The sequence below is a fragment of the Zosterops lateralis genome (genome assembly GCF_965231275.1).
Source record: "Zosterops lateralis genome assembly, chromosome: 2".
NCBI lineage: Eukaryota > Metazoa > Chordata > Aves > Passeriformes > Zosteropidae > Zosterops > Zosterops lateralis.
The window spans coordinates 106650736-106666905 of NC_139763.1; the positions used below are offsets into that span (position 1 = coordinate 106650736).

Consider the following 16170-nt stretch of genomic DNA (forward strand, 5'->3'; position numbering starts at 1 on the left):
CCACGAATGCCCAGACACCTCAGTGCTTGGCAGTCCATGAAAGCTGGATATGAGAGGATGGGCTATTGCCATGTACCACCATCACCTGCTACTTTCTGTGCACAGGAAACACAGAGAGCTGGTGGAGTGAGCTCAGAGGCCACCAAGATATCAAAGGGCTGCAGCACCTCAGCCATGGGCAAAGGCTGGGAGAGCTGGGGCTGTAGAGCCTGGAGAAGGCTCCATGAAGGCTTTACAGCAGCCTCACAGTACCTAAAGGAGCCTGCAGGAGAGCTGGAGAGGGAATTTTTAGAAAGGCATGTAGTGACGGGAGAATGGCTTTAAACTGAAAGAGGGCAAGTTTGGGCTGGATATTAGAAAGAAATTCTTACTGTGAGGGTGGTGAGACACTGGAACAGGTTGCCCAGAGATGTGGTGGATGCCTCATGCTGAAAGTTTTTAAAGCCAGTCTGGATGGGGTTCTGAGCAACCTGATCTAGAGCAAGGTGTCCCTGTCCATGGCAGGGGGTTGGAGGGTTGAAACTGGACAATCTTTAAGGTCTTTTCCAAACCAAATCATTCTATGATTCTGTGATCAATATTTTTAAAGCTAATATAATGATCCACATGAACAACTGTGGCGGTTGAACCCAATAGAGCCTTGAAAATCCAGAGGACTGTAACAACCACAAAATGTCCCCTGACAAGTTAACACAACCTCTCCAGAGCCTCAACTCTTCTCAGAAAGTTCCTGTGCTTACTCTTAAATCTTTCAAATGTTCAGCCACGTGTAAAAGAGATCTGGACTACCAATGTTACCCTTGGTATAAAGGCAGACATGTTAAACTCCTTTCTGAAAGGGGGAGGGAATAAGGAGAAACTTTGCAGCTGAATGCTGTTGGCCAACCCTTCAGCAAGTTTTGTCCCGTTTTTCACAACCTCTGCTTAGCACATTCAAGCTACAATCTTAAAAACAGAGCTCTGCTAAGGTTGCAGGTACAGAACCTATTTCTTCCAGGCTCCTTATTTTGTAATTTTCCACATTTGGATAGCATGATTCACACTCTAGAAACAGAACAAAGGTTCCACTGACTATACAGAAATGTCTGCTCTTGACTTGGCCCTCTCTGCTGAGAGATCTGTGATCCTATCTAGACACTGCATATATCTTAAATTGAGTTTATTGTTGTGGCAACAGCACACTTGTTTAGACTGATTATAGGCAACATGCATTTGATAAGCACCATTAGTGCATTCCTTCACACACAGATGGCTACTGAAATTTCACTTTAGAGAACAGCAAATGGGAGTCCTTTGCCTTGAACACAAACATGGAACACACACATTTTCCAACAGGAAAATAAGAAGAGTTCTTACAAGTCAAATGCATTTGGTTGTGGAAACCTGGCTAACTCGTGAGGCTATTGGACACAGGATGTAATTTTTAAGCCCAGAGTAGAAGAATAGCTTGAACTCAAGATACAACTGACCACAAAAGGGAAGAGCACAGGCTGAGAAGGTTGTCTCATGCAAACATGGAATCCATTTGCTGAACCACTTCAGAAAATTCATAGAAGAACAACAGAAGGCCTCCTGTTGCTAGTTTGTTGCAGGAATTGAAGTATTAGAGCCAAGGTGCAGGATAATAATGATAGAATAAGCAAAGCAAACTAAACCCAGAGAGGGGACACAGCTGTCCTGTGCATTGAACTCAAGCAGGGTAGTCACTGCTCCATCCCATGAGGAAGCTCACACAAGAAGCCTTCCTACATGATGAGCAAGTTTGCTCAGTCACACAAAGTTATAACTGTACGGACCTCTTTCCACAAAACAAGCCAGGACAGAATACGTTTTCCTGTCAGGCTATGCTGCAAAATAAATCCTTCTAGAATAGGTTTTTTAATACTAGACATACTCAAAGTTTACTTAACTACTGAAAGCTTGTCTAAATGAAGAATACTTCATTGTGAATATCCACCCTTACCAAAGACCTCAAACACTGCTATTGAAAAAAGCAGCAAGTTGGAAGAAGAAACATCTTTCTGGTAGTGCTCAGGTTGAAGCGAGCATCCATAAGGAGAGCAGCATCCATTATTTCACCAGCTGACTATTTCTTGTTCAATCTGTGGGCCTTCTGCATGTAAAGCATCAAGAACAATGCCGCTATTTCCATTGCAAATGGTATGACATCCATCTGAAGCACAAAACTGCTACCAGCAAAACAGGCTCATGTCCGCAGGATAGTCAACCCACGGATTCATTCTATGTCAAATAAAAAGGCTACTTGGTTTATACGTGCCCGTGTAATTTCTGCTTCAAACTTAAAAGAATAAACAAATGAAGTGGGCTAAAAAACCCCCAAACTTTAAATGCCTTCACCTTTTTTTTCTTCCTTTAGATCTTCCTTGGGTTTTAAATAAAGGCCCTGGGCTACAACTTCTGCCAACATTATCTAAAAACAAACTCCCCAGAAGGAAGGATCGAAAGCAGCAGGTGCATGATTGAAATCAAACTCTCAGGAGTGAATACATTCCATGCTGCTACTCTGCTAGCAGGGCTGAGGTGTCGCCAGGCAGTGCTGTGCCAGCCTTTCACACACCCTCAGGAACATTTCCAAAGGCATTCAGGAGAAAGAAGCAGTGGACACCAGACCAACCTGAAGCGTTATAAGGACTGTACACAGCTGGCAAAGCAAAGAAAATCTTAACATGGTATATACCATTAACTGTTTCCTTTCACCCATTAAAGTGGAACTGCCTAACACTCCATTTGCACCAGCAAAAATGATTCATTTATGTGCGTGGAAAAAACAAAGTTTAATGTGAGTGAAAACATGACAAGAAATATTTAGCAATTAATTTTCAAAAACCACGTCATATTCAGAAACAAACATATTCAAACGTCTGTTTTAAAATTTACCATCCAAAAATATATTCTTTTACTTAGAGATATAAGTTCTTACATGAACTTATATGACAGAATGAAAATAATAACAAAAAAATGTTTTTAATATATATATATATATATATTCACATTGAGCTTCAGAGGGAAAAGCCTTGAAAATAAATAAAACCTATTGTAAAACTGTGATGATCCATTACTATAAATAACTTTAAAAGACACGAAGAAGGAATTATGGCATGTCTGTTCTGCAGTCCTGATGGAATCTCAGCGCAGGAAATATATTATCCCAGTAACCTTAAGCACAGCTTGCAACGGTATCAATGGCAACCACTGTGCACTCCCCCTTATTTTCTATTACACACGAAGAACCTTGCTATATTAAAAATACACAGACATAACATACATTCTGTTGTGGAATGGCTCAATACAGTTACTACATTCCTTCAACACTTAGGCTCCTTCTCATTCATTTTAATGCTTTAAAATTCATAACACACAGATATGCAAGTCAAGTCCAGTGTTTGTTAAAAGGCAAATGCTTCTCAGACTGAAATCCTAAAAGCAAAAGGTCTGTATTAATATCACCCAAGTCTGTGCAGAGGAAAGGAATTCTCCTGGAGCGAGGGAAAAGAGGAAAACAAACAAACAAACCAACCAAAGCATGTATTTCCCTGGTACAGATCGAGCTATCCATCTAGCAGGCAGCTACTTGCTGCCGATTCATGGCGAGCTTCAGCCCCCCAAATACCTTCTGCATATGTGATTAAGCCACTATGCATAGTCAATCTCCCAGCCTCGGTGTCCGTAAGAAAGAGCTGAGCTGGTACCCACCTAGAACGTAGTCGCTGCAGTCCAGCATTGCTGTGGTTTCCTCTACAGGTTCAGATAGTCCAAGGAACGGGAGAATGGCAATTTCTATCAAATCTACACTACTGCTCTGACTGAACATGAAAGGGAGTGGGGAGGTGGGGGGAGAAATACAACTTCAGTTACACCATAGCAATCTTCAACTGAACAGGGAAACTTCAGTTGCTGTGTGGAGTTTTAGTCTCTCCTACTAGCTGTGTCTGACATTGTCAAGGCGACTGAAGCGTGAAAAGTTCCCCTTTTTGTAATAAAATAGAAACAAAGATTGCAGCTGGCAGTTTCCATAATGAAGCTTAATCAGTATGCGCCTGATTAGGGCCTTATGCAAATCTCCTCTCGTTAGCACAGCAGCCAGCACTTTGAAGTCCATGAACAATTCATTTGCAGAGTACACTGAAAGCGCTCCCTGCATAATTTAAATCACGGTATAAATATTTATCAGCTCATTTGCATATTAATTGGCAGTGCATGAAGGGAAAAATTATCTCCCGAGTGCCAGCATAATAATTAGGGAACAAAATGAATTTTCTTCCAATAGCTTGGCTTCTCAGCCCTAACTCAAGCACAGTACCACAGGGGATCAGGGAGGGGAAGAGACAGAGTTCTGTTCAAATGCCACTGAAATGACACGTACAAATTAGAAACAACTCTACAGACTTAAGCACCTTTAATCTTATTCCTGCTGGCAACAATAACATCAGTAATAAAGGGGATTTGGAAAAAGCTTTCCACACAATCCAAATAATCCCACGAAAACAATTAGCAAGGTAGAAGCTGAACACAAAGCTGTCAAACCGGTGCTCGCACATCTGCGTGGAGTTTTTCCACATCCAAACACGCGCTCTTTCAGCAAGGTCCCAAGCAGGGAAGAGAGTCCTACCAGGGCAAGGAAGTGGCACGATTCTCTTTAAACAGCTAAAGAGCTTGGTGATTCATTATCGGGTAATCCCTTTGCCACGGCCAACTTAACAGCAGTGGATATGTCAAGTATTGTGTAACATTTGACACCCATTAATCTATCCCGAGTGAAATCAAAATAGATTTAGTCTTTTGCTTTCCAAAGACTTCCAAGAAAAAATACCAAAAATCTATTACTAATCCCTTCAAACACGTACACAATATGGCTAAAGAAAGCTTATTGCAGAGCTATGGTTTTTGAAAGGGGCACGTCACACCCACGTTGCATCTCTGAACCACTCAGTGATAACCAGAACGAGCTCACAGCTGTGACCACGAAGTACACCAGAGCACTGGAGAACTGAGAAGAGGCTTTGGTCTACGGAGAAATCAATCTGCTTTTCCAAAAGTGGTCCACTTTTGGGAAAGTAAGTAAGTGGACTAACTATGAAGCTCTATTAAACCATTTCGAATAGTTTGTTTGCCACTCAAATACTTGTGTCCTAAACAGCAAGAACATTTATATAAAAATTCAAGCGTGATGTGGATATCATAAAATTTATTACTTCATATTCTGATCAAGAAAAGGTAATATGATGATGCAGATGATTATAGGGTTGAGCCACCCACTTCCAGGTGCTAATGTGAATTTAAAGAGTAAGTTGTTTTTCTCTTTTTTTTTTCCTTTAAAAATACCCTAGCTGTACTTTTCTTCTCCTCATTTTGAAGTGAATTCAAGCACCACCTCTCCAAACAAGAGGGAGTGAGAGAAAAGGGACTTCTCAATCATCCAGTACTGACTAGAATTTATTTCCACGCTTGACCTCTTCTTCTGTTCAGGTTCATATCTCTACTTAACACAAGATGTTCCCAGCTATATATTTAACATGAGTGATCTACACTTGAAAAAGATTGCAAGAAGAGAGGGAGAAGGTGCTCCTTACCACAGGGAAACAACTGCATGCGCTGAATAGGTTTTCCTAATACCTTGTTTCCAACTTGGTTTTCTACTCATTCACGTGTCCCACTGAGACCTCTGAGGCACATCTTCATGGTTCACACACCTTCAGTAAACTTCACTCCTGCACACCTGCTTTTGGAGCGCACTGGGAGATAACCCCTTTGCTTTATGGGAAGGGCCTGGACACCAATGGTGCAGCAGACCAAGCACCTCACAAGGCAAGTGTGTGAGCTGGGGCAGCAGCAGAGCAGGACAGCAGAGCTCTCCTCTCAGCAGAGTGTGTTGGGCTGGGGGAACACAGGTGCAGCCCCGAGAGCGCAGGAAGTGGCCGTTAGAATCGGGCGCCCGTGTGGCCATGGCTCATCTGCCTCACAAACATCAACCCCCTACACACAAATCTTCACTGGAGCTGGAACGTCCACTAACAGCCTAATTGAAATAAAAATTTATGTGCTGACCTGTCAAACTAACAACTGGCCAAAAAAAAGAAGACAAATAAACAAAAACCCACCCCAAATCGACCAGCCAACCAATACCAAACACCACAAAAAACCCAGACCAAATGATTCTTTCAGTGACTACTTCCTTCTTTGACAAATTTATTATCTTACCTTTTATCTAAGCTCATAGAAACATGGAGTGGTCTGGGCTGGAAGGGACCTTAATGATCAGGCAGTTCCAACCCCTTGCCCTGGGCAGGGACATCTTTCACTACACCAGGTTGCTCAAAGCCCCATCCAGCCCAGCCAGGAACACTTGCAGGGATGGGGCATCCACTTTTTGCTTTGCCCTGGTTTTCTTATGTTTGTTTGTTTAAATTTACCATTGACAGTCTTAATTTCTGCTGTAGTAGGGAAGAAAAATGTCTAGGGATGAACAGTGCCTATCTCTCTGCTCCAAAACCAGTAGTGGAATACATTAGTTTAATGTTCTCTTTAGGTTCTGTCACAACACTGCCCATTCTTTTCTTCATGGCTACTTATTAAAAGTTACTTAACACCCCGAACCAAGGGCATTCTTCTGGTACTCATGTTTAAGCAAAACAACACTCTGGGCTTTGCTCACAGTTTCATTTTCCCTCCAAAGGCACCTCTCAGAAGAGAAAATGCTGGACCTTGTGATAAGTAAAAAGCTCTCCACATACCATGAAACTACTTTTTTGATATCTCAAAAAATGTGTCTCTCCTCTTCAGCCAATTCTCCGGTTTTTACATTAATGATTTTTCCCCCCATAAACCTATTCAAACTCTTCCTTAAAACCAAGGGAATTAACACAGACCCATGTACGACAAAGACGGATTTTCTTCAGCCAAACACTTTGGAACCTGCAGACAACATTTCAGGAGACTCTTTCTACTCCATTCTGATTTTTATTATTTTTTTGGTCACTTTCTATGTATTTTCCACACCACACCATTTCATATGAATGTCTTCCTTTTGCAGTCTGTCCCATGAATATGTCACTTTTTTTATTCAGTTATAATGACAATACCTGATTCCTTAGTAACTCCATTTTTTGAAAGGGAACATCATTTTTACCTGTAGACTATGCATCTCTTGTTTTCTTTACATGGATGTGTTTCCATATATTACTAAAATGTCATTTACTACATGCCCTCCACGACAGGTAAGACATTTCTGCCCCTGTCCAGCTCGGTGACAACCATGACCTTTGCAAACTTCAGGGCCAGCACTTTCTGATGAGATTTAGCCAATCAGCCAACTCATTATTTCCCTTTTAAACAGTGGAGTGAAGTGCAAAGGAATACATACAAATGGAATACAAAATACAAGGAAAGGAAATGCAGTATTAACTGCAACATTAGCATGCTGCCTTCATTAGTGTATCAATGCCTAGGACATTTTACCTTGAAGGTACATTTTAATTCAAGACATTTCCAAGTCTCCATCCCACAAGACAAATGAAACCTAACAAAAATTTCAACAAACAGAACTTCAATGTGCTGTTAAAAATAATTGTAAAAATCACATACTTCAACAAAATAAACTGTTACTCAAGTTGGCACAATCCTCTTAGAGTAATTACAGACAGACAGCAGCCTGTTCATAGCTAGGGCTGCAAGCTAACTCTAATTTTAGCCACCACCTCTGACTGTGGCTAACAAAATTGATTTTATCTGAAAATTGGTAAGTTTGCTCTCAAAGCCAAAAAGAGCAGTTTTCTGGAAAAGTCAAATAAAATTGGCCTGGTTTAGAATTACTGGTCATTAGGCAATTGCTATGAGTTGGAACTTTAGTCTACATCTAATTTTACTTCTCACAAACTCAAATCACAACTATCCTTTAAAACTTTCAACCACACAAAACGCCTTTCAAAATTCCTTTGTGTACATTTTTGAAGGAAATTAAGCATGTGGAGAGCTAAGCAGGAATGCTAATTTATCTTATCAGTGCAGGACAGCGGATACTTGTAAACACCTGATATGTTCATATAAAAGGGTTTTTCTGTGAGTTTGGCTTCTTATGCCTCAACTTATTTTTGTCCACAGAATGTAGCAACTACTATGGATTAAATCTCTTTTTTCATAGAAAGAAAACTCTGTTCATGACAAATTTACAATACCACCACCTGAAGAGGGAAGAAAAAAGGAGGGGCAGTGATATGATGAGAGAAAATAAAATAAATACCCTTATTCAAAAAATACAGAATTATAACTTCCACAAGCAGACAGCCTTATTTGAAACTTACAGCAAATTCTGTCATTCAGGTGCATTGTCTGAACACTCTTGCCCTACCCTTACTGCCTACAAGCCATGGCACATAAGAAAGCATCCATATTATATTTACATAAAAGCTTTTCTTTCATCCTGTTGAACGTTTTCTTTTCAGCAGCAAAGGACACAAATTCAGTGCACACAACCCTTGTTGTCTAAGTAAATGTTATTGTCATAACATTTACTTAGAAATGATGGGATATTTTGAAGAGCAGCAAACATTAGGTCTTTACGTCTCCTGAATTAAGCTCTTGTGTTCCACTCATTATGTTTTCACATTTTCATGACTATTTCATAATGGCTTGAGACTTTTTCTCTTTCCTGTTGTTTTGAGTGTTTTCTGCTTATTTACATGCATCATAAGCACTGACTCCAGGAACTTACTTCAAAAACCAACCCCAAGTGTCACACCTTCAAGAACCAATTTGTGCTGTTTAACTACCATGTTCCACCTGCCGCAGAGCTGTTGCACATTAGCACATTTTATTGTCTTCAGGGCATTCACTTCCTTCCAACTTAACTTGAAGTTGGCATAGAAAATGAACAAGTCATGCTGATTCCACCACACTTAAGGTATGGTTTAATACCATTACATATTCATTGTGCTAGTAAACTTCTATATGAAAAGTAAATTTCTATATGAAAGGTAATATACAAACTTAAGCAGGGCTTTTTTAAAAACACACACAAAAATGTCTTAAAATGTGACTATTGTATGAGAAACACCTGTTTTGAATTTTTATTCACTCATGTGGGCCTCCGTCTCCGACAAAATTATTGTTTTGTCAAGTCTAAAATACTTCACACTGACAAGTACCCAACACCTTGGGTGGATGTATATTACCTTTTAGTTAACACCTCTTGTATTTTATTACTTTTACAGGATTTGCATGCCTCACATTGCTTTTCAAAAAAGGACTGCAGGACAAAACAAAGTCTGAAAAGAAGACTGATGTGAAGGTGTGTGAACAAAACACAGGGGAGGGTTGGAGAACGAGATCAGTAAAACTTCAACATTTATCAGAATTAGGAAAAAAGCAACAATTTAAGGATGCAGATGTGTGATATAGTAGTATGGAGGAGGAAAAAAAAGGCCATATTACTTCCTCCTCCTTCCCAACTGTCCCCTCCCCTAAGCAAACGAACAAAACCCAAAAATAACCTCATGAAAAGCTTGCAAGCTTTTATGGATGCTGCATCTTGGGGCAGCTGGAGAACCTGGAGCACCATCAGCCCCATGAGGAATGGGGTCACCCCAAATTTCCCCCAGCAGGGAACACCAGCCAACCCTCATGTACCTCCTGGACCTAAAGTGGGGTCATTTGTTCCCACAAATTACATTTATGGGAACTTGTCTCTACCACATGCTACTGAAATTGTGCACACATTTTAATGGGGAAGGTAAATGCAGCTTATACTACCAAAACACCAACCAGTGAAGGTGGCATAAATACTGGTAGTTTCAAATTGTTATTGCAATACATACTAAAAATAACACATATTTCAGAAAAATAAATATTATCTAATATGCAAATCACAACACAATTGACATATGAAGAGTACTTATGCCAAGCTCAAATATTGAACAGAAATATTTGTTTTAGTATGAACTATTATGCTCTGGAAGCATCACTCTATGTGCATTCCAAAAGCATTAAATTTGCCTCCCCATGTCCACTCACATAATAGGGACAGGCCCTCAAAGCTTAAAAACATCATTTTCAAACTCACCTGTAAATCAAAACATAATGCCTTATGCAAACATCCTATTTCCCTGTTCTCCACTTTGCCAAAGGAGCAATTACTAGTCTAGCTTGATGAACAGGGGCTCTACAAAGAAGAGACTAATTCAGTGTATGCCTTAACCACACAGCGCTGCTCAAACTCCAGAGCCTCCACACCACTTGTCATTAACTACACTACAGGTCACTCCCAAAATACATAAATCAAAGTCAGGGGTTTAAGCTTACACTGAGTCCTGCTGGAGCCAACTTGACTCATCAATATCAACAGCCCTGACAGTATTTAGCTCTAGTTAGCTAATTAGAGTGTTTGGCAAACAAATTAACAGCAAAAAGCACACGCAAAATCTCTGCAGTTCATCATATGAATTGGAGTTGCATGGGGCTGTTGTGCCCACGTTTTGCAGGAACTGCTTTTGCTCTCTCTTCCTTAATAACTATCTCAAATCCAAGGAAAGATATTGCTTTAATGCCCTCAGCACACTGATCCAGACACTATTAACACCTGTAGGAACCACAAGACATGTCATGAGAATGCTTCTTTCTGAAGCTTAAATTATTTGATCTCAAAAGAGGAAAAGGCCAAATTCCAGACAAGCTGCTTTGTATGTTACAAATTGAACAAAAAATTGCCAGATGCAAGATCTGAAGAAAGAAACAGAGTTATTCACACTGCAGACACTGATTCCATCCATCAGCACAGGTATCCAGGTATTTATCATTTGGCTGCTCAGAGCTAACATGATGCTGTATTTGCTACCAACTAGGAAAAAAAAAATAATACGCAGTGCTCGGGCCTTTAATTTACAATAATGTAAGAACAGCAGAAAGTGAAAACCACAGCATAACTACACAGATAAAGTACCACCTCTATGAGCTTTCCAGGAGATGCTCACAAGCCCGTTTTTGCCTGTTTTAGCACCGATGCTGTGTTTAAGCAGGAAAGGCATTGGCCAGTTTTTCCAGGGAATAACCATAAGAAGGGGTTTTCTAGAAGGGCAGGCAGCATGACTGACACCTGTGGCTGTGTTTGCAGAGGATTTGCTGGGAAGACATGCACACACTTTATTTGCAGGCCCATGGACACACCATCAAAGGCAGGAATGTCTTGTTAATTTCTCTGGCGAATCAGAGAAGAGACAAACTTTTCCACACTGCCTCACTTTCTGTAGCTTATTTTGATTGGAATTGTTAGCTTGACAGGTGCAGAATCCTCTCAAAAAAAAATCATTATCTATTTAAAAATTACACAGTAAAAGAAGGCAATTCAAAAATATAGGTCAAAAGGCCTAACGAAAAACTTTCAAAAGTGATGTCCAGAATACTTAAGTTCTTAGTTGTCCATTCATCAATAAAACACAAGTCTCATATATGCTTTTTTTTTTTTTTTTTTTTTTTTTTTTTTTTTTTTTTTTTTTTTAATTTATTTTTTTTAATTTTTTTTTTCCCCACAGAGAAATCAAAAATTAAAACCAGGACACTTAATTTAGGGCTCTGTCAGTACCACAACCATGGGTGATGAATGCTGAGGCAGCAGAAAGCAGCATTGCTGCCCTGCTGCCTCTTACACAACTACACAAGAGAATTGGTCTGTCTTAAAAGTACTCCACCTACAAGGAGAAATACTAACCCAAACCTGGTTTTTAATCCAAGAGGAGAAATGTTTACCCTGGTGAAAACATGAAGACAGCAAGGATGCAGAAACAAACAAATGGGAAAGATGGTTTCAGCAGGAATATTGCCTTAGAAGTTTCACTGTCTACAGCTTTATTTCTATATTACACACCCATCTTATGAATTCTGTCACACAAACTGTGTGACAAACAGAAGAAATTAATACCTCACAACAACTATTTATCTCCTCTTAGGGACATTGACTCTCAGCCCTAATGCTGACAACTTGTAATAATTAAGTACACTTACACACCCCTCCAATGCCTCTCTGGAGAATATTCTGATTTCTGGTCTCAGGCCATTTCCAGGCTCAAAAATAGAAATGTGATTCCTGCACTGTAAAAATTCACCATAGAATCACTTATTGTCCTAGGGTGACTATGATGCCTGGATCCCCAATCGTCTGTTCTCTCTGTGATATGTGTTCTGTACCTTTAAGACTTATTTTCATCAGATGCATGGAAGAAGGCATTAGAATTTCAAGGTTTTGAAAGTAAAGAAAACGGGGAGTTGTGGATTGACAGAAGCAGCAGCAGAATAACAGCTACAATTATACCAGTAAGAAGTTTAGCACAGACCCAACTTAGAGCACTAAACCCCAAATTCAAGGAACTGTTCACATAAGAATTTAAAATAACTACTAACAACCCTAAGATGTCACAGTAGACCAATCTACAGAAATTAAACAAGTACACCTCATAAATGTCTGAGACCTCTATATACAAACACTGTAGGCTGATCCAGAGCATCAAGCCAGGCTGAAAACTGGATTTCTCAAGGGACACCACAGCTCCGGTGACATTAACAACAAATCAGAACTGAAGCTGTTTACAAGCAACCACACATCAACCCTCAGAATTTTTGATATATATATATTTGATCTATAAACATATATACACACATAGTTGATATATAAACATACATACTTTTTTATTTATACATATTTTGTGTTTTATTTAGAACATATATACTACATTATATATAGTATACACAATATGTTTATATCAATTTTTTTAATAAGGTAATGAGCTCAGATTTCTCAAAGCTTTTAAGCCTCCTGTTCTGAAAATAGTTTACATGCCCTGTTTTCCTGCAGAAAGGTACCACGACACTGCCAACCCAGTGGAAGAAACAGCATAAAGAACAAGTCAGCACACAGGGCTGTTTTCATCACTTTTGTCCAGTCTTTGTCAAAAAGCAAGTCACTGTAGTGAGAATGAACAAGCAAGAAAAAAAGTAAAGCCCTTAAGCGGCAGGATACCATCATCCCCAAAAATCCAGCCACAAACAGCCCAAGAGCTACCAACTGACCAGTGCTGCTGACTTGAATGAAAACCATTCCCCAGCCTTCTTAGTAAGTCAGTCACCACTGAAAGAAGAGCAATTCAGTATTCAGAAAAAAACCCTCAAGCTAAGCTCTCCAGCAACACTCAATATTGCACTGACATTTTAATACTGCACTGAGTTGATCTCACATGCCATTTTAAAAGAAGGACCTGCATTCCACACTGCCTTCACAATCTCTCACCATCACAGAGAGATTACTCATTAAAAATGCAGAGGAAGTTAGTTAAATCCCAGAGAATTTGCTAAGTCAGGGGCAATAACAATAATTTAAAAAAAATCCTCTGTGACATTTCATTTCCAACAAGCCTCAGAAAATTGGTGAAATGAATGAAAAATGGCTACAAAATTCAGAGCCCTGCACGAGCCTGTAAGAAGCATGAATACAAGCATCTTTTCCATCCAATGTGACAGTCTCAAAATGACAAGCCCTTTTTTGCCTGCCTACCGGCGAGTCCACACTCCTCTTTTCTTCTTTTGAATTTCCCCCAACTTAAATTGAATGCAAATAAACCAGGTGTGGTCCCCAGAGCAGTAATCTGCAGACAGTCCCCACCGAGTTCCCATAGCAACTTGCACAGCTGGCCACGAGAAAGAGGTTGTATCTGCTTCATATTGGCTACAGAGTTTAAACACTCAGCAAGTGAAACACCAATTACCGCATCTTGTAAAGGAAACATCTACTAAAAAGCACATCCATTTTTCCTTGATTAACATGGGAAAATAAACCTCTGGATATGCTCCTAGTCCAACGATTGCTCAGCATGTAAAGTATCTGTTATTTAGAAGAGGCGATGCCTGCGAAGGAAATGGCTTCTCTTTTCTGCTGCAAGGAACTGAAGTTTAAGAATCACGACAGCATTTGGAAAATGCCTGTCACTCTGTACCTTGCCATCAAGAAAAAACACAGCTGGAAGAGAAAAGACAGAAACTCAAATCCTTCTCAACAAGTTATAAGACTTCGACAAGACAGTACCTCTGTGACAAGTGCTTTGTAAAATTTCAAATTTTCACTGTACTCTTTTTGTATCAGCTTTCTAAGCCTCAATGTAAAAGTCCAAAGCTACTCCGTGACTGACAAACAGCCCTTCGTTCCATACAAAACCTGCCCTTTGTTCCTTACCTACAAACATGGATCCCTCCTTCTATTAATTCCATGCCTTTCAGCATCCTGCACTCACAGCTCACTACTTTTGCCTGCAGCTCCTCATCCCAGCCTTCTCACCGTGCCACTCCATATCAGCTGGCTGAACCACCAGGGAGAAAGCACTGGGGCTGATCTGGAACCTGGGGAGGGCTGACTGGCCACAGATTTGGACTGGCTGGTCAACCCATCAGGAAAGCCATACAGAGAAAGCCAGGCTTTCTCTGCTTTTCCTCTGGCACAGCCACAAGAAGAAATCTCACCTCAGACTGAGGTTTCAGGTAAGAACAACCCCTGGAGGCACAGGGGAAAGGATGGGCCCAAGTATCCCTACTAACATCCTACGGCTCTTGGGAAGCAGGAACACAGATGGTACCTAAGACACTTGCCACTCTCAATTATCAATCAAAGACTTTTTGGGGCAGAGGATGGTGTTAAACACGAAGTGACCTCAACAGATCTTTCTCTGCCATGAATCTGCACTAACATCCCATGGAAGCCCCACAAACTTTGTGGAACCAGACTGCAGCAAGGAGTCCTACAGTCTAAGCATACAACAAAGAACATTATTTTCTATTTTACTTTGAATCTATCTTCTTCTTTAGGACTACGTTAATATCCCCTACTTCTTGTGCAAAAAGAATCCATGAACTGTAAGCTTCTAGTCCCCCTTCATGACACTTCACTAACTTCTGCCATATCTATCTTCTAGGATGATAATCTCATCTCATTGTCTACACAGTTGTCCATTAAAAGTGTGAATGGATCAAAAAAATAATTCCTCATACTGCTTTTCTATATATTTTTTTTAATGTCTGATGAGAAAAGCTGCAGTCCAGTACCCAAGAGAAAGAAGCACTAATGTATTGTGGCACTGTGCTATTTTTTCTTATGTTGGTTTGCACTCTGATGTTTTCTTGCTAAATCCTAGCATTTGATTGGCTTTTTGACTCCTTGTGGAGCATGAAAATACAGCAATTATTTCCACGAAAAATTGTAATATGAAAGATCTCATACATGAAGAATTAGGAATCCCTATATTAACTGCACATAAACTCAGGATCTTATCTCTTATTCTCCATAAACTTAGTATCATTGAAACATCAAAATCTGTTCAATTTGGTTAAAATTGGACAACTGTTTTTGAGGAAGAGTGGAAAGGAAAAGTCAAAAAGACATGACACAAACCTCTCTTTCCTTTGGAAACCTGGTTAAGTAAAAATAACGACATGATGCTTATCAGTCCCCAAAAGAGCAGGAAGCTGATAAGAAACAGACTCGGTATCAGTCACTCCTGTTTGTGCTGACTTTACAAAATGTCTGTCCTTGTACCTGGCATAACTATCTCCCAGTGATCCCTATTCTTCAAGGAGGGCATGGCAGCTTACCCAGAGCATTCAGCCTGTAACTTCACAAGAGGCCACCATTATGCCAGATGTCTTATATGACATTTATCTAGGAAAGGGGAAATATAAACAAACGGGAGCGGTTCAATGTGCATATTGGACATCAGCTATAAATTTCATTCCTCCATAACATATACAAGACACTGTACACCTGTGAGCTCTTCCCATCATCCCACCTGTGGGAACTACCCTTAATCCATCACTAACTTGAAAGCTGCTCATTTGCTTAACTACTTTTGATTTTCTTCTCTACCCTTTCTGCCTTCCAGATCTCTTTTCTTTTTCTAATCAGCAGCACTTCAAAGAAACAGCTGAGCTGGTGGCAATAAAATGACCAGGGAAACACACAAAGCTTTGGCAGGGCACAACCACTGAGCAAGAGAAACATGCCATTTAATGTTAAAAATGAGGAGTGTAAGCTCTCTCAATTGGGGGAAAAAAGGAAAAATCACAATTCATCAGAAGGAAGAAAAAAATAGTATCCCCCTATACACCTGGCATAATTTGCACTTTAAG

At 40.0% G+C, this 16170-nt stretch overlaps 1 protein-coding gene across 8 annotated transcripts in view; it reads right to left on the reverse strand.

Annotated features, from left to right (window-relative positions):
- The window catches only part of POU2F1 (POU class 2 homeobox 1), a gene marked incomplete at its 5' end in the record, with an annotated part of 102208 nt that overhangs the window by 43323 nt on the left and 42715 nt on the right, over nt 1-16170 (reverse strand). For 2 of the 8 annotated variants that reach the window (XM_083855377.1, XM_083855376.1), the window contains one exon: nt 3715-3832. The exons of the other annotated variants lie outside the window; for them this stretch is intronic. In XM_083855377.1, coding sequence (XP_083711503.1) covers nt 3715-3832 — 118 coding nt within the window. Of the gene's footprint in view, nt 1-3714; nt 3833-16170 lie in introns of those variants that run through there. 8 annotated transcript variants of the gene reach the window in all.